The sequence below is a fragment of the Chanodichthys erythropterus genome, chromosome 3 (assembly GCF_024489055.1).
Source record: "Chanodichthys erythropterus isolate Z2021 chromosome 3, ASM2448905v1, whole genome shotgun sequence".
NCBI lineage: Eukaryota > Metazoa > Chordata > Actinopteri > Cypriniformes > Xenocyprididae > Chanodichthys > Chanodichthys erythropterus.
This window is the reverse complement of record NC_090223.1, coordinates 23,176,798-23,199,756: the sequence shown is the minus strand read 5'-3', so window position 1 is coordinate 23,199,756 and position 22,959 is coordinate 23,176,798. Positions and strand designations below refer to the sequence as shown.

At 37.1% G+C, this 22,959-nt stretch overlaps 3 protein-coding genes across 14 annotated transcripts in view; 2 read left to right on the top strand and 1 right to left on the bottom strand.

Annotated features, from left to right (window-relative positions):
• dnm2a (dynamin 2a) overlaps positions 1 to 7,658 on the bottom strand; it is a 55,382-nt gene extending 47,724 nt beyond the window's left edge. For 11 of the 12 annotated variants that reach the window (XM_067381411.1, XM_067381409.1, XM_067381420.1 and 8 more), the window contains exon 1: positions 7,225 to 7,658. In XM_067381411.1, coding sequence (XP_067237512.1) covers positions 7,225 to 7,385 — 161 coding nt within the window. In that variant the 5' untranslated portion in view covers positions 7,386 to 7,658. The remainder of the gene's footprint in view (positions 1 to 7,224) is intronic. The other variant, XM_067381418.1, reaches the window with a different exon arrangement.
• Positions 7,659 to 8,210: 552 nt separating this feature from the next.
• Positions 8,211 to 18,943, top strand: qtrt1 (queuine tRNA-ribosyltransferase 1). The gene is made up of 9 exons (XM_067381423.1): positions 8,211 to 8,784; positions 8,870 to 8,938; positions 11,983 to 12,121; positions 12,761 to 12,955; positions 15,111 to 15,249; positions 15,346 to 15,421; positions 18,007 to 18,116; positions 18,319 to 18,403; positions 18,507 to 18,943. The coding sequence occupies exons 1-9, from the start codon at positions 8,503 to 8,505 to the stop codon at positions 18,657 to 18,659; spliced, it is 1,248 nt and encodes a 415-aa protein (XP_067237524.1). The 5' UTR covers positions 8,211 to 8,502; the 3' UTR covers positions 18,660 to 18,943.
• Positions 18,944 to 22,158: 3,215 nt separating this feature from the next.
• Positions 22,159 to 22,959, top strand: part of kcnt2b (potassium sodium-activated channel subfamily T member 2b) — a 92,785-nt gene continuing 91,984 nt past the window's right edge. The window contains exon 1 of the mRNA XM_067372140.1: positions 22,159 to 22,247. Coding sequence (XP_067228241.1) covers positions 22,159 to 22,247 — 89 coding nt within the window. The remainder of the gene's footprint in view (positions 22,248 to 22,959) is intronic.

Below are 22,959 nucleotides of genomic sequence, written 5' to 3'. Positions count from 1 at the left end.
TGTCAGGTAAACACTAGTGGTGTGACTCCATTTTGTCTCCCTGGAGGACGGCCCAACCCTGCCTTCATCACAACCACTGCAGTCACACGCACACACAAACATGGTATTTCTATAAGAATACGTGTTTTACTAAGCTTATAGCGACAAAATTGATCTAAATGTCCCCGGAAGGTTATCAAAACTTGCCATCTCCTTGCAGCAGATTTTCGTTTGTGTGCAACGGAGGAATTCTTGCTGCCGTTTTGATTTCTTGTCACATTTTCTAAGCTCTTCCTGAGTTCAGCTGGTAAAAATACCAATGTAAGTACACACATACAAAGAGCGAATTTAGTATACTTCACAACATTGTTTTGGATGTAAGTTCTGTCTCAAAACACACATCATAAAAGCAGTTTTTTGTTTTGTAACTTTAGGTTACGTGTTAAAAATGAGTGTGAACGCTAAGCGAACCAGGAACTAAATGCTTCATTTTCTTTTTTGGTCCAGAATCAAAAGAACCAAAACAAGTGTGAACACATTTTACCAATGAATTTTTCATTCATTTTCTCTGTTTGTGAATTCTGGACCAATTCTTAAAAATCATTTAAATTCAGACAGATTCATTGATAAACAATTCAGACTAAATTTGTGTGTCAGTTTCATTCAAAATTTGCTCAAAAGATTGATCCTTTTGCCTTACAAACAACTTTGGTTCTACACCAAATCTAACTAATGAAATATAAACATTAAGCATGTTTTGTAATTTTTTCAGGCTTGGAAAACCTTAAAATTCAATGATATTTCCTAGTTTTCCATCGTCATATGAATCCTGCATATTAAGGAGGATAGTGGATGTGAATAGAAAGTGTCTTTCAGGACATGTATTCTTCATAGGCTTGTGGGTGTGACATGCGTGTATATCAAACAATGATTCATCTATGCAATCAGGCCCTTAGTTGTGATAAAACAGAAGAAACTGTTACGTAACAGTCACATTACCGTCAGAGATTTGTGATGGTAATGAAGTAAGATGACTCAATACACAAATGCCATACACATCTTAGATAGGGAAAGAAACTAGGCAACGATAGGCTAATACGTCATGTTGGCTTAAACAGTTCAAAGGTTTTTGGTGGTGTTGTTTTATACTATCCATTATATCATTTTCACATGTTCAGAGTTCTCAGAAGCGGAAGTTGTCATTGGGTAAACTTCTATAGTGTGAACAGAAACCATTACAAATATAATGTTTGCATTTTCATTTGCTCCAAAAGCATTTCTATGACTTTCCAAGAGAGAGAGAGAGAGAGAGAGAGAGAGAGAAAGAAAACAACTAGAGAGAAAGATCACACTCACACAATAGAACAGTGTTAACTAGTTTTCTGTAATTTAATACCAAGGTAATAAAACACAAAGTGTATTGTTATAAATGTACTTTTTTAATTAAATATTAAAATATTGACTTAGACTTGTGATGTTAATAACTGTGGAAATGCATTATCAGAGTCTGTGAAAAGGGTCCATTAGAGGATAAATTGAGAATCATGTTTTTTTTGTTGTTGTTTCAAATAAGAGATCATGATTCTCCCATGATTCTAAACTGACAACTAAATAAAATATACATGTAAATTACTAGAGGTTCTGACAAAATATTGATTACTGCAGTCTATTTAATTTAATTAAATGTTTAATTAATTAGAATACATTTAAAAAAAATGGTTTGAATGAATGATTCAATGACTCAAAGATTCTCTCAAAAAATCCTTCACTTTATTGAATGAATCAGTGTTTTTGAACAAATCTCTTGAATGCATGATTCAATGACTCACTCATAAGGACTTCACTTGTTTCATTACTTGATGAATCAGCGTTTTTGAACAAATCTCTTGAATTCATACCTGGCTCAGCGGTAGAGCGGACCTGTTCTGAATATACTCCCGGTTTGCACTGAATTTCGACTCCCAGGCAAATTATTACCCTCCTCGTTGAAGTTGCTAACCGATTGCCTAATCCTAACCCCCCCCACCCCCCCCCCCCCCCAATCCTAAACCTACCAATACTTGGGGGGTAATAATTTGGCACAACACCAGTATGATTTTGTCAAAGGTTTAATAGACAGGCAAATCGTTGTCATTTACAAATAAGGTCACGTAGGTGTTTGAAACGAGATCGCAGTCTTTTAACGATTAATCGTGCAGCTCTAGTCCATTGTTAATGTAAAGTGTTTCAAGTTCAATTTATTGTCATACTTCATAAATAATTCTAAATTACAAGTGTAATTTCATACATTTCCAGCCACAACAAAGTTTGTGGGTTTAAACACACCACCCTGCAATGCCATAGGAAAGCGAACAAATGACCACAAAAATATTAGCTACAAATGCACAATAAAATAACAATATTTAATACACTCAATATAGGGCAATTCCAGCGTTATGGACGTGACATTTGGAGTCAAAACTTGAAATATAAACGCTCAAAGAATGCATTTAATAGTAACATATTGAACCGTCTATTTATATATTCATAATCCCTTACTAAAGGAGTCCAGACATTAGAAAAATGTCAGTCTATTCAACTGTTTTATATTTTAGATGAGGGAAATATACAGCGTTACGGACGTGACAAAAAAAGTCACTAAGATTTGGGTGACAACATATTTTTTAAGAATTCTGTGAATTACATTGAGCAAACCAAAAGTAATACTGCCCACTGAATGAAGAAGGGTTGGCTCTCCACAGAGCATAAAATAATAATTTTATTTAATTTTTCATGTTCGCATTAATGAGGAAAAAACAATGTTACGGATGTGACAGTTTTCCGTTACGGATGTGACCGGTCTGAAAGCGGCACAAAAGACTTGGTTTAAAACTGCTTTAAAACTTTCACAGAGACCTCAAGCAAGCATTTAAACCACCAAATACTGAAATCTGGGATACCAGTATGGTAAGACTCCACAATTTATCAAGTTTTTACTAAACTTTATACAAATGTAACGTTATACTCTGTAGTGCAAAAGGTTATGGATTAGACCTATTTCTCATGTTGACCAGCATGTGCGTTGTTCAAGAATCAATTTAGAGACCATGATTTTCCTTCTTACAGAACTGCTTGCTAAAATACATTGACAAATATTTATGTTTATCATAAAGCAGTTTAAAATCGCATGTTTTCCCCACAGTCAGGTGAACCGATTGACACTATTGCCAATCGCAATCATGTCAGTTTTATGTTTTGTGTCTAAATGACCACACGGTTTTTCGTCTAGTTTTCAGAGTTTAAAGCGGAGTCTTGAGTCAAAATGATCAAACTTTATTTCAAGTCAAAATTATTGCAATCTTATTATTTTCATTTTGTCAGCTTGATCGCGCGGATTGTGATCAATATAGGCTAGGCTATTCATTTTTAACCAACCGGTAACGCGACATCCCAATTCTCGAGGGAAGTGTCCTATGAGACACAATGCTCTTCTATAAGTTGTACTGTATCATATAGGCCTACCTTTTGATGTTCATATTTCGTTCTCTGGCAAGAGGAAGAGAAGATCGGTTCATGTGCACCTGATCCGCCGCTTACAGGCGCTGCAGTAGCTAATCTGTCACGCGCCGTAGGCTATTAAAGAGCGACATCTATTGTTTAAATTTTGTTATAAAATCGACTGAATTTGAAAGTTAAACCTTTTTCATATTAAAACTAACAAAGCACAAAGAGTATTGCGATTATTGGATATGTTCTGATATGGTAAGCCTGAAACAGATGATAGCAATATAAAGAAGCAAACTCATAGGATTTAATATGAAGCGTCCGTAACGGTCACGTCCGTAACGCTTATTATGGTTGTTCAGAGCAACGTAGTGAAATGAATTGTTGATCCTAATAAGCATAAACATAATTTAGCTTTGCATATAAAGTTTCAAGTTATTTGCATTTATAATTGTTATATGACATAAACTTAATCTTTAAAACGTTACGGACGTGACAGAGTTCTGAAGCGTCCTGACCTCTTTATTCTAGCTCTTATAAATTCATCAGGCAGTGCTGTTATGACTAAATGAGTGTATTTATTTCTCAGGCATGCCTCCATCTTTCTACACAATGCTTACTGCTAAAATAAAGTTTAAAAAATGGGGTCTTTGATCCCTTTTTTGAAAGCATGAAATATGGTTGGTTGAAAATTTAATTTAAGCATTGTTGCTTACCACATATATTGTGGATAAACAAGGCAATTTTCTTAAAATTTCTGTTAGAGCACATTAATACAGTATATTACAGACCTAAATGGACAATTTAAAAAGGGTTTTGTTCTTTTGGTTAAAACTTTTTTTTTTCATGGTAAAGATGACCTTTGCGTGGAATTGCCCTATAACAAATATAGCTTTACCTAATGGTTTATGCCTAATTTCTCCTGTCAGTTTCAAAACTGATTGTTGACCCTGTAACGGTTTGTCCTGGCCAAACTGATAATAAAATCCAAGGTAAATGCATTTTTACTTGCACTGCAGTTTCCTTCTATGCTAATAATCTCAAAACTGATAAATATTCTGGCCAAATATCTTGGTCTTTCACGACTAATCAGTTCCAATGATAAAGAAAATGGATGTGTGCATTCACAAGCTCTCAATAGATGAACGCATGTATGGGAAATGGAAACTAAATTTCAGCCAATTAGTCTGATTCATACTCTGTCCTCTGCTAAAAATCATCAAGACAAAATTCATTCAAATTGGACCGGAGACAGAGCAGTCGCATTAAGAAGATTGTGGGAGGAAATGAATGCAGGAAGCTGCAGCTCATAATGCAAAAAGAATATTGACAGTAACAAACATCTTCTATATGCCTTCCTCTCCCAGATGAGAGTGAACAGGATTGATTTAGTAGGGTTTTATTATTATTATTATTATTATTATTTAGAGGCCTATCAGTGCTGAAGCCTGCTGTCTGACACCGGTGTGGCATTGACCTATGAATACTGCAAAACAGGCGGTTACACCACCAACCTGCGTTACACACAACTCAAGGTCAGGTGGAACAAGACGGGGGAAAATCACTCTCTCCTGTATACATAATGCAAAGATGTTACAGTACCTGGATACTTTAAATAATCTATATTCCCTTTCCTAAATTGTCATAGTATGCAGCACTAGTAATGTAGCTAGTATGAGTGAAGCATTCAAGTATGAGCTATTTTTAGAACCATTTCAATTTTTAATGAATTGTGACACTTTTTCAATTGATAAAAACTTCCTTCTCATTACTATAGAGTGAAAACAATGCTGATATTTTATTTAAATTTCAAATTATTTATACATTATTACACTGTTCTGATACAAAATAATAATAATAATAAATAAATGGAGTATTACGATAATGAGTATCTAATTTATAAAAGTAAAATTACTTTAAAAGTAAACATTACAATGATGAATTACGGTAATGATAAAGACTAAAACCTCACCAAAAAACTCATTTTCATGGCTGTAATGTGGAACTAATATTGATATTTCATTCAAAGTAATTGCAAAATAATTAAATACTTAGCCAATTTAAAGGGTTAGTTCACCCAAAAATGAAAATGTTGTCATTAATTACTCACCCTCATGTCGTTCCACACCCGTAAGACCTTCATTCATATTCAGAACACAAATTAAGATATTTTTTGATGAAATCCGTTGTCTCAGTGAGGCCTCCATTCAAAGCATTGACATTTCCTCTCTCAAGATCCATAAAGGTACTAAAAACGTATTTAAATCAGTTCATTTGAGTTCTTATATCTTAATATTTTAAAGCAACGAGAATACTTTTTGTGCGCCAAAAAAAACAAAATGCTGACTTTTCAACGATATAGTGATGGGCAGATTTCAAAACACTGCTTCGGAGCTTCATGAATCTTTTGTGTCGAATCAGTAACTCGGATCTTCTATCAAACGGCTAAACTGCTGAAATCACCTGACTTTGGCGCTCCGAATAACTGATCCGATTCGTAAAGCTCCGAAGCAGTGTTTTGAGATCGGCCTAACACTATATTTTTGAAAAATCAGCATTCAACACAAAAGTCAACACAAAAAGTATTCTTGAGGTAGAACTACTGTACTCACATGAAGTGATTTAAATATGTTTTTAATACCTTTATGGATCTTGAGATTTTCGATGGCATTGCTGGTGATGGAGGCCTCATGGAGCCATCGGATTTCATCAAAATATCTTAATTTGTGTTCCGAAGATGAACAAAGGTCTTACGGGTGTGGAACGACATGAGGGTGAGTAATAAATGACAGAATTTTCATTTTTGGGTGAACTAACCCTTTAAGGACCACTGCCCTTTTTTTTTTTAACAAATTATGTTCTTCTTATTTTCATAATTCTCATGACTGCAATGTGGAAATGACATTTATATCTTATTTAAATTGCAATTTAAATAGAAATACAGAGAAGTGTATTGCAATAATAAATCTAATTTAAAAAAAAACTTAAAAAGTATACATTCTGATGTTTTATAGTAATGACAACTTGAGTGAAGTGTGCTTGTTTCTCATAAAAAAATAATTTCACAATGAAAATAAAATCGGTACACTAACAAAACAAAACGTTAAGTGGTAACATTACTTCTTTTTTGGACATGACACCACTCTATTCTCGGAGTATTAAACAAATATCGCGATACACAATATACAGTAGTAATCATTTAGTACCACATTATATTTTAAAATATAAAACCTGAAAGAATTACTCGACCATGTTAAGGGTTTTTATAAGGGCATATACACAAAAGCATGACGTCAATGTCCAGACAAGTGTCAGTGTCGTAGGATACGTGTAAACACATTAACACTCCGAACGAGGAAATGACTTTAACGGCTTAAGACACAGCAATGGATATCCTAGCGGTTTTGATTTCCGTTTTTATGCATAATTGAACTCTCAAGGACACTAGGGCTATAACTTCATCTGTGTTTGTTTGTGTGTGCAGTGCACTGTGCCGCCGACTTCCCCATTTTGCGCTCAGCTCCCACTTACGCCCATTTCATTGCAATGAATGAAGGCGAGAGTCGGCTTACGTCAACTGCGTAACTCACATTTGTGAATGACACCCTATCCAAGTGCATCGAGTATAAAAACGCAACTGGAAAGTAACAAATAAGACGTGTGTCTTCTTATTAAGTTAGATAATGATACATGTAGCGAGCTAAGCTTTAGCATGCGATCGAAGTCAACCCAAAACAGAAACGGGTAACAATAGTAACCAACCTGCCGACGAAATTTTCCAGCACGGAGCTTTTTCCGGCGCTCTGTCCTCCGACCACGGCTATCTGCGGCAGATCCAAGTTACAACTTTGGCCAATGGAACTGAAAGCATCTTGGAGTTTATTGATCAGGGGGATCAAATCCTCCATCCCCCGGTTGCCCATGGTTTCTGACCGTCTCTCAGCGCGCAGGAACGGGCTCGCGGCAGCACGGCGCTCGGGTTACTTTCAAGTGTTCAGTTTCCAGCCTTCAAACGCTTCCAGATCGGGCTGTCAAAGACAAATAACTCATAAATCACTCGCTGACAGGTAGATGGCGCGTATTAGGACGCATTCGTTAAGATCCTTCTTGTGATCTGAGGATCAATCATTCGTAAACTCACAAAACAAAACTTCTCGCTATCATCCGGTCAGGCGACATCCGACCTCCACCGGTGACGCAAGTCCCGCCTCCTGTCAACCGATGTCGTGCTATCCGATTGGTGCGAAAGAGCGCTTCCTGGTGTGTACTGTGTTTTGATTGGCTCGATCTTCGTTTCTAACTCAAACGGCGGAGGAGTGCTATTGGACGGCTCAAATGTCAATTTAGTTTCAGTAAAAATACTAGGAAAAGTCAACGTTGCACATTGAAACAATAATTATAATTTTATTAAATGATACATATACAATTACTGTAAGATTGCCGTGAATAAATTAACCATATTACCGTTTTAATAATTTGTATCAAAATTATTGAGAATTATCATTAATACATTGTTCGGAGTCTCCAGTTTATTATATATCCACTAGTAGAAAAAAAAGTGATCATAAATTTAAGCTGAATTCACACAATAATGCAAATAAATGCTTATTTTAGGATTCTGATCTGGTTTCAGTTAAACTGACTTTTCTGAGTCATTTATTGTGACGGGAAGTCCGACTCATTTCCGCGAATCGGTTCCTTCAAATCAATCATTCATTAATTATTTAACGTCATTACGTGACCGCTGGCGTGACTAACGTAAGTCATGTAGGCACATTTGCCGTTTATAACGCATATACTGTTTTATTAACAACCTGTTTTATTTATGTTGTATTAACAATGTGATATGGTGATTCCCTGTTCAGTTTGTTCGAGCCACAATTCAGCCCATAAAACAAACGAATTATTTAAAATCTATAATATGAATGCATCGTACATTTATGAAAAAGACAGTTAGTTGATTTGATTCGCGTGCGAGTCGTTCGTTTTGAGTCGGATCACTATTTTGAGTCGGATCTTTTTTATGAATCGCAAATCAAAATGGCTGCGCCCTTACACATCAGCACACATGAGTGTAAAGACAGTATGGCATCAGTAAAGGCTGTATCCTCTGCTGCTCCTCTCGCTCTTCGTATCGTGGCGGAGTGTCCCGTGAGCAAGGCGAGGGCATGCACTCTTACTCTGCCCCACTGCGCTGTAAACACCCCGGTGTTCATGCCCGTGGGCACTCAGGGGACCCTTAAAGGCATCACTGTAGACCAGCTGGAGGATCTGGACTGCCAGATATGCCTGGGTAACACGTATCATCTGGGCATGAGACCGGTATGTGAGAGGAAATACTTCAGATTGTCTGATTGTATCATCAGAAGCACTATGTTTAAGACTGTTATTGTATGTGTCCAAACAGGGTCCTGAGTTAATAGAGAAAGCCAATGGATTGCACGGATTTATGAAGTGGAATAGAAATCTTTTAACGGTAATTATTTTTATCCTCAAATTATTCTGAAACACCAGAAGAACTAGTAAGAGTAGTAGTAAGGCAAATTAGTAGTAAAACTAGTAAGAGTAATTGCAAAACGCAAGTAAAACAAAAGTTTGTTTTATATTCTCTCTAATGCAGACAGCAAAGTCTTAAAGGGTTCGTTCACCCCAAAATTAAAATAATGTCATTAATTACTCACCCTCACGTCGTTACACACCCATAAGACCTTTGTTCATCTTCAGAACACAAATTAAGATATTTTTGTTGAAATCCGATGGCTCAGTGAGTCCTTCATAGGGAGCAATGACATTTCCTCTCTCAAGATCCTTAAAGGTACTAAAAACTTATTTAAATCAGTTCATGGGAGTACAGTGGTTCAATATTAATATTATAAAGCGACGAGAATATTTTTGGTGTGCCAAAAAAAAACAAAACAACTTATTTAGTGATGGACGTAGTGTTGTCATGATACCAAAATTTTGACTTCGATACGATACCTAACTTAAATATCACGATACTGATACTTAAACGATACTATGGCAAAAACCTAAAACAGCAGGAAAAGTAAATAAATAGCATATGACAGAACTTCTTTCTTCACCAGTGTTCAGGCTGATAATTCTGGATTTGAGCTTCATTGCTGTGAAGTTAGAGTTAAACATTAAAAATTATATTAAATCTATTATTTTCATTCAATAAAATTGTAAATTATTTGCTGTTATGCTTTTTTGATGTTTTTTTTTAAATACATGTAGGTGTTTTTGACAGTAAGATTATTGTAAAAATTTGATTACTGTAAATACTTAGAGCAATGTTATTAAAGCATAAATTGGTTTAAAATAAATGTATATACCCTTCACATATTTATGTATTTTTAAATTAATTTTAATTTTGCAACCAGATATCACTTATTAAACTTAGACTCAATAATACACCTCATTGCGGAGGTCTGCTTGCACGAGTAAAATAAATAAAAAACACTCATTTAATGTTTGAGAGCATCAACATAATGCTGGTATCACACTAACCTGTCGCTCTTTAAATTCTTTGTACAAATCGGGATATTTGACGGCAAGATGCTTTTGACTCCCTTCGCTTGCGCTATTTTATAACAACAATTTGTGGACGGTCTGCAAGAGCACCTGTATTTGCAACCATACTTCTTGTTTCGTCACCATAAAAGCCATTGCGCAGTTGAGAGGAATAAACACGCACTCAATGTGCCTTTAGAAGCAGCGAGCTGCACGCACACTGCCCCCTGCTGTTGCACATTAGGAAATACAGCTGGCACTCAAAGTACCGGTACTAATAAAATGAAGAACCGTACCGTTTTTGAAAGCAGGGTATCGCGATACCTTTCTAGTACCGGTATATCATGCAACACTAGATGGGCGATTTCAAAACACTGCTTCGGAGCTTTACGAATCTAATCAGTGACTCGGATCTCCTATCAAACGGCTAAACTGCTGAAATCACGTGACTTTGGCGCTCCAATTCACTGATTCGATTCATAAATCTCCGAAGCAGTGTTTTGAAATCGCCCATCACTATATGATGAAAAGTCGTTATTTTTATTTTTTTTGGTAAACAAAAATATTCTTGTCGCTTTATAATATTAATATTGAACTACTGATCTCACATGAACTGATTTAAATATGTTTTTAGTACATTAATGGATCTTGATAGAGGAAATGTCATTGCTGGCTATATATATATATATATATATAATATACATGCATACATATATACATTGCTTTGAATGCAGACCTCACTGAGCCATCAGATTTCATCAAAAATATCTTACTTTGTGTTCTGAAGATGAATGAAGGTCTTACGGGTGTGGAACGGCATGAGGGTGAGTAATTAATGACAGAATTTTGATTTTTAGGTGAACTACCCTGTTTTTGCATTTAAATTTATATGTTTAGCAGATGCTTTTATCCAAAGTGACTTACAATAATGGAACAAAAGCAATTTGTCCAACAAGTTTTTATAGTGAATATAAATTATAGTTTTGCCCTGCTCCGAAAATATTTCATAGGCTACATATGTGGTGTATAAAATACTTTCAAGCCAGCATGAAACATAAGTCTGTCAATTTCAATGTCTTATTGGAAATATTTACATACTAATAAATCATATTAAAAAAAATCTCTTAGAAATATTGGCACATTATACATACAATATTGTGTCCAACACAATATGATAAGGCCCCGCTGCTTCCATATAGGCTGCTATGGTTCCCATATTTCCAATTAAATTATGATAAAGCTGCTTGTTTTCAGACTTTTTTTTTTAATTAACAGAAACTGGGAGTATTGATATATTAAATGATATATTTTCTGATTCCATAAATTGCAAGAACTGCTTGTTCTTCAATAAGCACAACATTTTATGTGTTTATGTGCTTGGTTTTAAGTGCCCATATTATGCTTTTTTTCATATATTACCTTTCAATTTGTGTGTAATAAAGCTGTTTGTGATTGTAAAAGGTCTGCAAAGTTTTTAAAATCATGGCAAATAATGTTGTCTTCTCCTAAAAGAAAGAACTGATTCTGAACTGCCTGAAATGAGTCTTCAGTAATTAGTCTTAGTTTCTGCTCAAACCTACGTAAGTTTGCAACACGTTTGAATAATGTTAGCCTGTGGTCTTCATTAGCTGCCCACAAACGTCTACTTTGACCCTCAAACACTGTAGTTGTAGCTGAGGTCTGGAAGAGTTTGGTTCTGATGCTGTTTTCTGCTTTGCGAAAGCAAATCCACATATGGATCAAGTGCTGAGGAAGCAGAAATTCAGACATTCAGTGCATTTCGTTTCCAACACGCACTGTAAGCGGTCGACCAATCAGAACAGACTAGATTTTGATTGGACTAGACCAATCAGAGCAGAGCAGACCAATCTCGGGGGTTTACAGAGACTGAATCTTTGAACGAACCATTTTCAGAGTCTTTGAGAAACATGCTTTTTATATGCAATATATATTATGAGCAAATGAAAGTGTGTTTTTTGTGTTTCACCCTCAAATTTCTTTTAATAGGACAGTGGCGGGTTCCAGATGGTGTCGCTAGTGGAGCTGTCTGAGGTGACGGAAGAGGGCGTCACGTTTCGTTCCCCTTATGACGGAAAAGAAATCCTGCTCACCCCTGAGCAATCCATCGCAATACAGAACAGCCTCGGTACGAGTCATGGGGTTATTATGCTTAATACTAAAACCATTAAAAAAAGCTTATATAATAATAAAGTTAACATTATAGAGTTAGATCACCCAAAAATGAAAATTCTGCCATCATTTACTCACCCTCCGTTTGTTATGGTTGACCATGTTTGGTCCGTTTACCATATCTGATCAATGTATGTCTGCTGATCAGTGTTTATATGTGAATAAAAGCTTAAATTAAATCTTTTCATCATATAAAGTGATCATGTCTCTTCAGAAGACTTGTGGATTTATTTTATGATCTCTTTATGAACGTTTTGAAGCGTCACAGTTTTGGGTGAACAGACTTTCAATGGAGGGACAGAAAGCTCTCAGATTTCATTTAAAAAGATCTTAATTTGTGTTACGAATATAAACAAAACTCTTACAGGATTGGAACGACATGAGAGTGAGTAAGTGATGAAAGAATTTTCATTGTGAAATAAAAAAAATTAAAAAAAAGAGCTTTTATATTTCAGCTATTGCCAAGCCAACATATTGCCCATTTTAATTTAATTTGAAAATAGAGAATATAAATCTAAAAACAAATTCAAAATATTAAGTCCTGTTGCAGATCGTCGTCTTTCAACCAAATGCTTGTTGAAATCTTTGTGTGCAGGTTCAGACATCATGATGCAGCTGGATGACGTGGTCAGCAGTACGGTGAAAGGCCCGCGGGTGGAGGAGGCCATGCACCGCTCTGTGCGCTGGCTGGACCGCTGTATCAAGGCAAATAAGAATCCAGACCGACAGAACCTGTTCGCCATTATTCAAGGCGGGCTCGATGCCAAACTGCGCAAGGCCTGTTTAGATGGTGAGCGCTGCAGGACTGCAACAGCGGCATTAGTGCAACAGCACAGCGTAAAAACCATATTAAAATGCCATTTACATACAAAAGTTTGGGGTCAGTAGGAAAAGGTTTAAACAAATAAACACTTTTACTCAGCAAGAACACATTAATGTGATCAAAAGTGACAGTAAAGTCATTTATAATATTACAAAATATTTCTATTTCAAAAAAATGCTGTACTTTTGAATTTTCTATTCATCAAAGAATCATGAAAAAAAAAAGTTTCTACAAAAATATTAACGATTATCTATGTTTCCATTCAAAGTTGCGAATTTAAACTGAGCGCAAAATTGGAATATCACACGAAACATTTGCGAATAAAGCACTGTTTCCAGTTGATGCAATCAGGGCTCTTTTTTTAGTACATCATAAATGCGCAGCTGAAACTGAAATAAATGCTGTTGTGATATCTTTGGCTTAGGCATTTCAGAATGACCAAACCTACATTTGAGATGAGTTAGGCGCATTTTTATGTTTATGCATTTATGCACATCTTGCCATTTACGTCCAATGTTTTTTAATGCAATATCGCAAAATTTGCATACAAATAGTGTGACGCTAAAGACTGGAGTAATGATGATAAAAATTCAGCTTTGATCGCAGGAATAAATTACATTTTAAAAGATATTAACATGGAAAAATGTTATTTTAAGTCCCCCTGTGGTGAAAATCAAGTTTTTAATGTTGTTTATATGTCTATATGGTGTTTTTAATATGCTTGAAGACAAACTATGTGCAAATTCATAAGTCAACACCATTGCTGAGTATTTGCAAAAAAAGACTGTTTGAAATTATGAAATTTCAGAAGGCAGCTGTCTGACTCTGAGATGAAGAATGTAAACGCGCTTTGTGTAACATTAGCAACATATTATTTGCTGTTTGTTAACGCAGTCAAGCAAAACGCTAATCAGATTAATTACCGTTATGTGTCCGACATTGTAAAAATTGATACCAATGTGCAGCGTTTACATCAGTAACTTGAGCGAGTTGATCTCTGAGCTGGTGCGAGTGAGTGGATGCTAATTAGCATATTCATAGCTCCGTGTATAATAAATGAAGCAAGGGTGTAGAGTTACATTCAAGCTATTTTAGTTCACTTTAAAATGAAAATTAGCCCAAAATTTACTCACCTTCAACCCATCCTAGATGTATATGACTTTCTTCTTTCTAATGAACACAATCGGAGTTATATTAATAAATATCCTGATGCATCCGAGCTTTATAATGGTAGTGAACAAGACCAACGAGTAGTGCATCCATCCATCCATCATAAACATACTCCACACGGCTCTGGGGGGTTAATAAAGGCCTTCTGAAGCGAAATGATGCGTTTGTCTAAGAAAAATATCCGTGTTTAACAAGTTATAAAGTAAAATATCTAAGTTTCGCCAGTTAAGCTTTTTTCAAATTACGAAAAAAGCTTAACTGACACGACGTCAATTACACTTCAGGATATTTATTAATATAACTCTGATTGTGTTCATCAGAAAGAAGAAAGTCCTATACACCTAGGATGGCTTGAGGGTGAGTAAAGCTTGGGCTAATTTTCATTTGAAAGTGAACTAATCCTTTAAGGCATGAGGCATGAAGATTCTTTTTTAATATGTCATTTTTAATATGTCATTTTGGAGATCAAAGATGAGTTTTAAGGGATAAAATTATTGACTACAGGGAGACTTTAAATTTGAGTAAGATTTCAAAATATTACTGTTTTCACTGTATTTTTGATCAAAGAACTGTTGCCTTGGTGAGCAGAAGGGACTCATTTAAAAAATCGTACCAACCCTGAAACTTTTGAACAGCAGTGACCCTGAAAAGGTTTTGGACACTTCTAAATGTCTGAATGTCATTGCATAAGAGACAAAATATCAAACCAAAAAAAAAAAAAAAAGACATATTTCTCAGAACACCCTTTAATTTTCTGAACTATTTTTTGAATGACACTTCACCAGCTGGAGTCACAGCTGGTTTCAGAGTCATGTCCCTGCAGAGTAACCACAGATGTCGTTCATCACACTATGAACATGGTCCGCTAACATTCGACAAATACAACCTGAAGCATTTAAACATATTTACACCCCACCTTGCTAGAGTTTTTCCTTTTCGTTTCTTCTCTCAGAAATGACGAAGCGTGATGTGCCGGGCTTCGCCATTGGTGGGTTGAGTGGAGGAGAGGAAAAGGATGACTTCTGGAAGATGGTGACTCTCAGCACAGACCACCTCCCCAGAGAAAAGCCCCGCTACCTCATGGGAGTCGGGTAAGACATTGTGCTTGTGTTTTCGTTTACTGTTGTTACACTTTTCATTATTTGTGAGAATTGGTTGTTGATTGTCTCTTTTGCTGTGTGTTTTAGCTATGCGCTAGACCTGGTGGTCTGTGTGGCCTTGGGCTGTGACATGTTTGACTGTGTTTTCCCAACGCGAACAGCAGTAAGTGTTGGACTTCTGTTGACCTCCCCTTCTGTTGATCCTTCAGAAATCACTTTAATATGTTCAAAAGAACAGCATTTATTTGAAATGGAAATCTTTTGTAGCCATGTAATTGTCTTTGCTGTCACCCCTAACTCTCTCTCTCTGCCTTGGTTTGCTTTTGTAAGAGAGAGCTTTCATATCATAAATATTAAGATATACCCAGATATTTTTTTTTAGCTATATCATCGACTCCTACTTTCATTATTATATAATCTTCCTATTCTACAATGTTTATAAAAATGCAGTCCTCAGAAACATTTTATTAGAGATTCTGCAATGCTTTGGTCAGTCAGGATAAACCTAGAAGAGTTTTAAAGGGGTCCTCTTGTGCTTTTTTACATTTTCAGCTTTCTTTAGTGTTTAATGTTGCTGTTTGAGCATGACAAAGGTCTGTGACATTACAAAGCACAATGTCACTTCAGAAAGTGTTATTCTCTATATTAGTAACAGTGTTTCTGAACTCCCCGAAATGCCTTGATTGTAGTCTAGAGTTTTCTTCTGGGAACGAACACCTCACAATATTCCTCATTTTAAAAAAATAAATCCCGCCCAAGGAAGGCATATGCAAAATAAAAAGGCCGAGGCCTGGTTGAGTTGAGTTAGTAGTGTGTTGAAACTTGCTGTTACGGTAGGGCTGTTACATTTCCGAAACAATTTCAAAGCCGTTGGCCAATCACAACACACTGGTCCAGCTGACGAATCAGAGCACATTCCACTTTTCAGAAGGAGGGACTTCACAGTGCCCAAGGAAGTCGACCGGAAGTTGATGTCGGCCGGGTGCCGCCATCTTGTAGCAGAACTTCACTTGCGTTAGCATCCCCATTGACTCCCATTCATTTTGGCGTCACTTTGACAGTGAATAACTTTACATCTGAGGCGTTTAAAGACTCCATTTGTCCATTATTTATTTCCAAAGATACACGACAATGTATAAAGTGCTCCATTACCTTCTATGTTACATTATGGCCCCGTAGAAACAGTTTTTGTAAAAATAAGCTAACGATTGCGTCATAACCACTCGACTCTCTGTCGCACATTAGAGAAATTACTGACAGAATGGGAAGAGATGTGCTGCAACAATGTCAAATATGTGAAAAATAATGTGTTTTTGAACATTCAAGCATGAAAACGTATTATAAAAATGCATCCTAAGGCTCTGTTTCCACCTGGTATTAAGATGTGGTCAATCGGATCACAAGTAGATAAGGGAGACACACTCGTATACACCTGGTGTTTTAATCCGTCTCTTCTGTCCACTTTCAACCACTTCTGTCCTGATTTCTTCAAGGGTCTATAGGTGGGTAAATGTATGGATTTTTTCAAATCTTTCGAGCTAATGGACAAAATAAGCTCACGCAATTTACATATGAATGCAAAAGGAGACGATGGAAAAACATGCGGAGAGCAGCAGCTTTCGTTTCTGCTCTGACAGACCTGCCGAACGTTGTGAGTGCGTGTTAGAAATCAGGAATGGTGAGAGAACATTGTGCTTGGTATGTTTTTCATCTTCAATCAAACTTGGGTCTTCGGCCGACAAAGTTTAAATTCCGTCTGGCTTGCGCATTTCCCATAATGTTTACACATTCAGTCAGTAGATGAGAATAGGTGGTCTTTTGGTGACCACTATATGAGCATTTACACTACGAAAATAATCAAATGTGTTTTCGACTACCTCTGGAAGTGGTCGAAAGTGGACAAGCTCAAAACATTTTAGACTCCATTTATACCTGTATTTAGCGTTGTCAAGTCAAGTCACCTTTATTTATATAGCGCTTTTTACAATGCAGATTGTGTCAAAGCAGCTTTACATTGATAACTGGTACTGAACATAATTTTGGTTGCACAGCAGCTCTTAAATAATAGTGTCAATGCAGGCAGATCAAAGCACTGTTGAATAAATGTCAAGAATACTGTTGAATATCAATTGTCAAGTCAAATGTCAAGTGTCCCCAACTAAGCAAGTCAAAGGCGACGGCAAACCAAAACTCCAACAGGTGACATCAGGTGGCAAACAAGTGTTAAAATGGAGAAAAAAACCATGGGAAAACCAGGCTTAGTTGGGGGGCCAGTTCTCCTCTGGCGAACAGTGCTTTGTTACGATTTGCTATCATAAGTCCGATAGGATCGCAACATTCAAAGTATTTATTTCAGTTCCATCCAGTTGAGCATCGTATTCATCACGCCGGTATGGACGGTTTGTTGAGGAGCTGTGCTACTGGCTGTCGTGTCGATGAGGCCTTCACAATAGATGATCTAGTTGACTCGATCTCTGCTGATACTTCAGGGCTGCGTTGTGGTCGTGTCCAATTGAGGATCGTATTCATCACGCCGGTATGGACGGTTGTCCACTTGTGATCCGATTGACCGAAACGCATCTTAATACCAGGTGGAAATGGCCCAAAAAACAAAATCAAGACTCATAACAGGTCCTCTTTAAGGCTTTAGAACTCTGCAGAAATACTTGGATAAATCCAGGATAAATGTTTACAATGATCTTGTCAGTATTTCTCTAATTTTAATGAGGCAATGTCTGGTTGTTTCAGAGATTTGGATCCGCTTTAGTTCCCTGGGGATCTCTGCAGCTCAAACAAAAACAATATGCTAAAGACTTTCAGCCGATTGATCCTGACTGCCAGTGTCCCACCTGCAGGAGGTACAGACATCTGTCTGGAATTTAACAGCATAAATTATTGGATTAGTATGCTGATGTTCATCTGTTTGCTGTACTTGGATGAATAGTTCACCCCCTTTCCCCGACCACTTCAGACCATTTTGATCCATAAATGATCCTTATTCCATACAAAATCTCTCTCTTCTAAACCTAAATCCTTTTTTCTTTGTCTCGACAATGGCAGACACAGTCGGGCTTACCTTCACGCCTTGTTCAAGAGTGACACTGCAGCCATGCATCACATCACCATCCATAACATCTCTTACCAGGTAATTACCAACCACGGTGACAAATGTACTACGTGTTTTTTTTTTTTTTTAATACCATATCTATTATTATTGCTGTCACATTATTTCCTCCTGTCTACATTAGCTCACCCTCATGCGTTCAGTGCGTCAGAGCATCATAGATCAGAGGTTTCCTGAGTTTGTGAAGGCGTTCATGAAGAGGATGTTCCCGTCCACTGTGCAGTACCCCAGCTGGGCTGTAGAGGCACTGCAGTCAGTCAACATAAACCTCAGCTGAAGCCGACATCAGGAACATGATGAGAGCTGCATTTTAAGAGAAGAAAAAGACTTGCTGTTTTTTAATGGATTTGATTTTTTTGGTGTTTCTTTTTTAAATACTAACATTTTTAAAGTAAAATATCTCTGTTTTGTAAATAAAAACTATCATTTTCAATTGCATCCACATCAAATAGTTTGTTCTTTATCATTCATTATATCAATATAATCTTGTTTGTTCAACCATTAGCGAAGCAATGCGTTTGTGTAAGAAAAATATCCATACTTAAGTTATAAAGTAAAATATCTAGCTTCCGCCAGACGGCCTTTCCGTATTCAACTTAGGAAGAAAGTGTAACGCCTCTTGCAGTTCAAAACGCTTATTCTATGTCCTACGCCTTCCATATTCAAAGCTTAAAGGGTTAGTTCAACCAAAAATGTAAATTCTGTCATTAATTATTCACCCTCATGTCGTTCCACACCCGTCAGACCTTCATTCGTCTTCAGAAAACAAATTAAGATATTGTTGATAAAATCCGATGGCTCAGTGAGGCCTTCATTGCCAGCAAGATAATTAATACTGATTCCAAACAAAAGATTCATAAAGCTTCGAAGCTTCATGAAGCAGTGTTTTGAAATCGTCCATCACTAAATATTGTTGAAAAGTCATTATTTTGTTTATTTGGTGAACAAAAAGTATTCTCGTCACTTCATAACATTTGAACTGTAGAACTGTTTTAAATATGTCTTTAGTAGTTTTTTGGGCGTTTGAAAGTGTTAATTGTCTTGCTGTCAATGGAGGCCTCACTGAGCCATCTGTATTCTGAAGATGAACGAAGGTCTTATGGGTGTGGAACGACATGAGGCTGAGTAATTAATGACGGAATTTTCATTTTTGGGTGAACTAACCCTTTAACTGAAACAACGCCAGTTAGCTTTTTCTATAAGTTGAATTGGCCTACGGAAGGCGGTCTGGTGGAAGCTAGATATTTTACTTTATAACTTGTTAAAGGGATAGTTCACCCAAAAATGAAAATTTGATGTTTATCTGCTTACCCCCAGCGCATCCAAGATGTAGGTGACTTTGTTTCTTCAGTAGAACACAAATGATGATTTTTAACTCCAACCGTTGCAGTCTGTCAGTCGTATAATGTTTGTCAATGGGAACACCATCTATAAGAGAAAAAAAACATGCACAGACAAATCCAAATTAAACCCTGTGGCTCGTGACGACACATTGATGTCCTAAGACACGAAACGATCGGTTTGTGCGAGAAACCGAACAGTATTTATATGATTTTTTACCTCTAATACACCATGTCCAACTGCCTTGAGCGCACGTACACCATCCGGAGGTGTGTACGCGCTCTGACGTGGTTTACGCAAGTGCCGGAAGTGATTTCTCGCACGTATACGTCACTCATTGTTTACACAGTGCACTTACATTGCAAGAATGACAGCTAATCAAAATGGTACCTTAGCTTATCCGGATTGTTCAAACCAATTAAAAAATAAAAGATTACGTTCTCTCGTGCAAATTCATTTGGGAGTGGTGACTTTCCACATGTTCCCAATTTCTGAGCCTGATCACCTGAAGTTATGGTTGATTGCACTTCAAACCATCAGCTGTGCCTATGGTTTTTCCACATCCATCTGAGGTATGTGAACAAAATCTTTGTATGTGTCCTTTTTATTTGTAAAGCCCTTATGAAAAGTAACAAAATAAAATGAAGTTTTGATTTTTGATGTTTTTAGTGGTTTACTTCCATTTGTATAACAACTGTCGTACTACAGGCACATGTTTAAACTACACCAGAGCACATACACACCTCACGCACCGGATTCCATGTGTGCGATCAAGGCAGTTGGACATAGTGGTGTATTAGAGGTACAAAATGATATAAATACTGTTCAGTTTCTCGCACAAACCGATCGTTTCGTGTCTTAGGACATCAAAGTGTCGTCACGAGCCGCAGGGTTTAATTTGGATTTGTCTGTGCATGTTTTTTTACTCTCATAGATTTTGTTACCATTGCCATGCATTATACGACTGACAGACTGCAACGGTTGGAGTTAAAAATCATCATTTGTGTTCTACTGAAGAAACAAACCTACATCTTGGATGCCCTGAGGGTAAGCAGATAAACATAAAATTTTCATTTTTGGGTGAACTATCCCTTTAAATATGGATATTTTTCTTACACAAATGCATCGTTTTGCTTTAGAAGGCCCTGGAGCTGTGTGGAGTACGTTTATGATGGATGGATGCACTTTCTTCAGCTTCATACACGTTTCCCGTTCACCGCCATTATAAAGTTTGGATGCGTCAGGATATTTATTAATATGACTCTGATTGTGTTCATCAAAAAGAATGAAGTCATAAACACATTGGATGACTAGGGGGAAAAAATCTTACTGACCCCAAACGTTCAGACACTATTTTGCATATCACCTTAGACTTGAATGATCCTTACTGTGTTTTAATGGCATTCGGCATCATTAAAGCCATGGTGTGAATCGCTCTAATGCCTCAACTGAACACATGAGCCGGGAAAAAGACCATCGAAACCTTTAAAGGTTAAGGTTATATATAAAACCTTTCAGTCGCTAAGCGGGGAAGATTTATTGTGCTTCTCCCACAGGCAGCCACTAGGGGTCAGAGCGCTCAAGATCTCACTGTGGAATGGATTAATATTGACAGCTTCAGAGCTGCAACTGGAGACTCGATTCTGTTCCAGTGGAGAAATCGAATGTGACAACACAATTAATTTGACTCTAGCGTGGAAATTTGACTTCTTTGATTTTGATTGCATTATTATGCTAACTGCATGCATATGCATGCGGATAAAGCATGTCAAACACCGCAACAGGTGTTCCCCTTCACTTTCGGCACATTTCACGCGGCTTATTTGCAAACCTATCACATTTGAGTGGGTAAATTTGCTGCACTATTTTTGGTAAAGCTGATGTGAAATGAATCTTTTATGGCAGCGTTGGAGATGGGTATTTCATTGCCTACATTACTGCTTTTTGATTGACTGTAAGCTTTGATTGACATAGCAGGCATATAAACGGAGTTCAAGTAAGTGCGTGGACTTGTTGCCATCTCATGCATTTTACAACAATGCAGCAGACGAAATTACTTCATGCGGCGTGCAAGTAGATGGATTATAAATGAACTTGCCCACCCCTCAAATAGCACATGCTTCAATCAATACAGGACAATGGTGAAATAATGCACTGCAGCAATAACTGGTAACTGTTACAGGTGATGTGAAACAGCTTGTGTCAGCAGTGGAGCAGGATGTCCAGGCAGGCGCTCTGTCTTGTGTCAGTGTTTTGTGAGCTCGGGGAGGCACCAGTTGCTCAGCCGCTGCTGTGATAGTGGATCCGCGTCTCTGTTACTGAGTGATGACAACACTTTATATATGTGAGCGACCTGAAACAATCACAGCGGAGGGATAAGCGAGGGCGAAGGCGTTTAATTTCCACCCCGCGTTGATTTGTGCCCTGTTCCGACTATGGTGGAGCTGGAGAAGGAGGTTCTGCCGCTGCCGCCGCGGTACCGGTTCCGAGACCTGTTGCTCGGGGACTGGCAGACGGACGACAGGTAGAGCAACTTCAACTCTTCAGCTTATGTTTACATACGTGCTTTACCAATGACACACGCTTCCAGTTGAAATAACTACATATGAACACTGCACAAGGAATTAACGTTACTCAAGAATTATGGGCATTGAAGCCTACTAGTGTGAATATTAGTAATAGCCGTAGTATTAGCATTGGTAGAGTAACCTACTTGTATTGGTTGTATCAGTAGCTATTGGTATTTATAGAGTAGTAATTGGAATGCAATACTGCTACTAGCTTTAGTAGGCTAATATCATTAGTATAAGAAAAAGTATATTATAATTATTAATATTATTAGTAGACTGTTACAGCCTGCTTGTATCAGTGTGAGTATGTATTATACAGTCTTTAAACTTATTAAGCATCTTGTGATGCCCACAAATGCTGTCTAGCTAGGCAGTCTGTGTGTTTATCCTGGCTTGCGTAGTTGTTTAATGCAGTCTTTTACGCAGTCTGGTCACATTTAGATCTCTTTGACTTCAAACAGCCATTTTACAGACAGCAAAAGCAGAAAAGGATGAACTGACAAATATTTGGGTTTGTGCATGCTTGTATCATGTATCTAATATCTAACGTGATGATGTTTTGCACACCTCAGATGATATTACTGCTTGTTTATTCAGTTCAATCTAGCAGTTTATAGTGCCATGCATCACTGGGTCTCCAAATTAATGCAGAAACATGAAGATGGT

Excerpts from the sequence above, each read along its gene's own strand:
- qtrt1 (XM_067381423.1), top strand. The coding sequence starts at position 8,503 with ATGGCTGCGCCCTTACACATCAGCACACATGAGTGTAAAGACAGTATG. Across the intron at positions 8,785-8,869 it reads ATCATCTGGGCATGAGACCG|GGTCCTGAGTTAATAGAGAA; the intron begins GTATGTGAGAGG and ends GTGTCCAAACAG. Across the intron at positions 12,122-12,760 it reads CGCAATACAGAACAGCCTCG|GTTCAGACATCATGATGCAG; the intron begins GTACGAGTCATG and ends CTTTGTGTGCAG.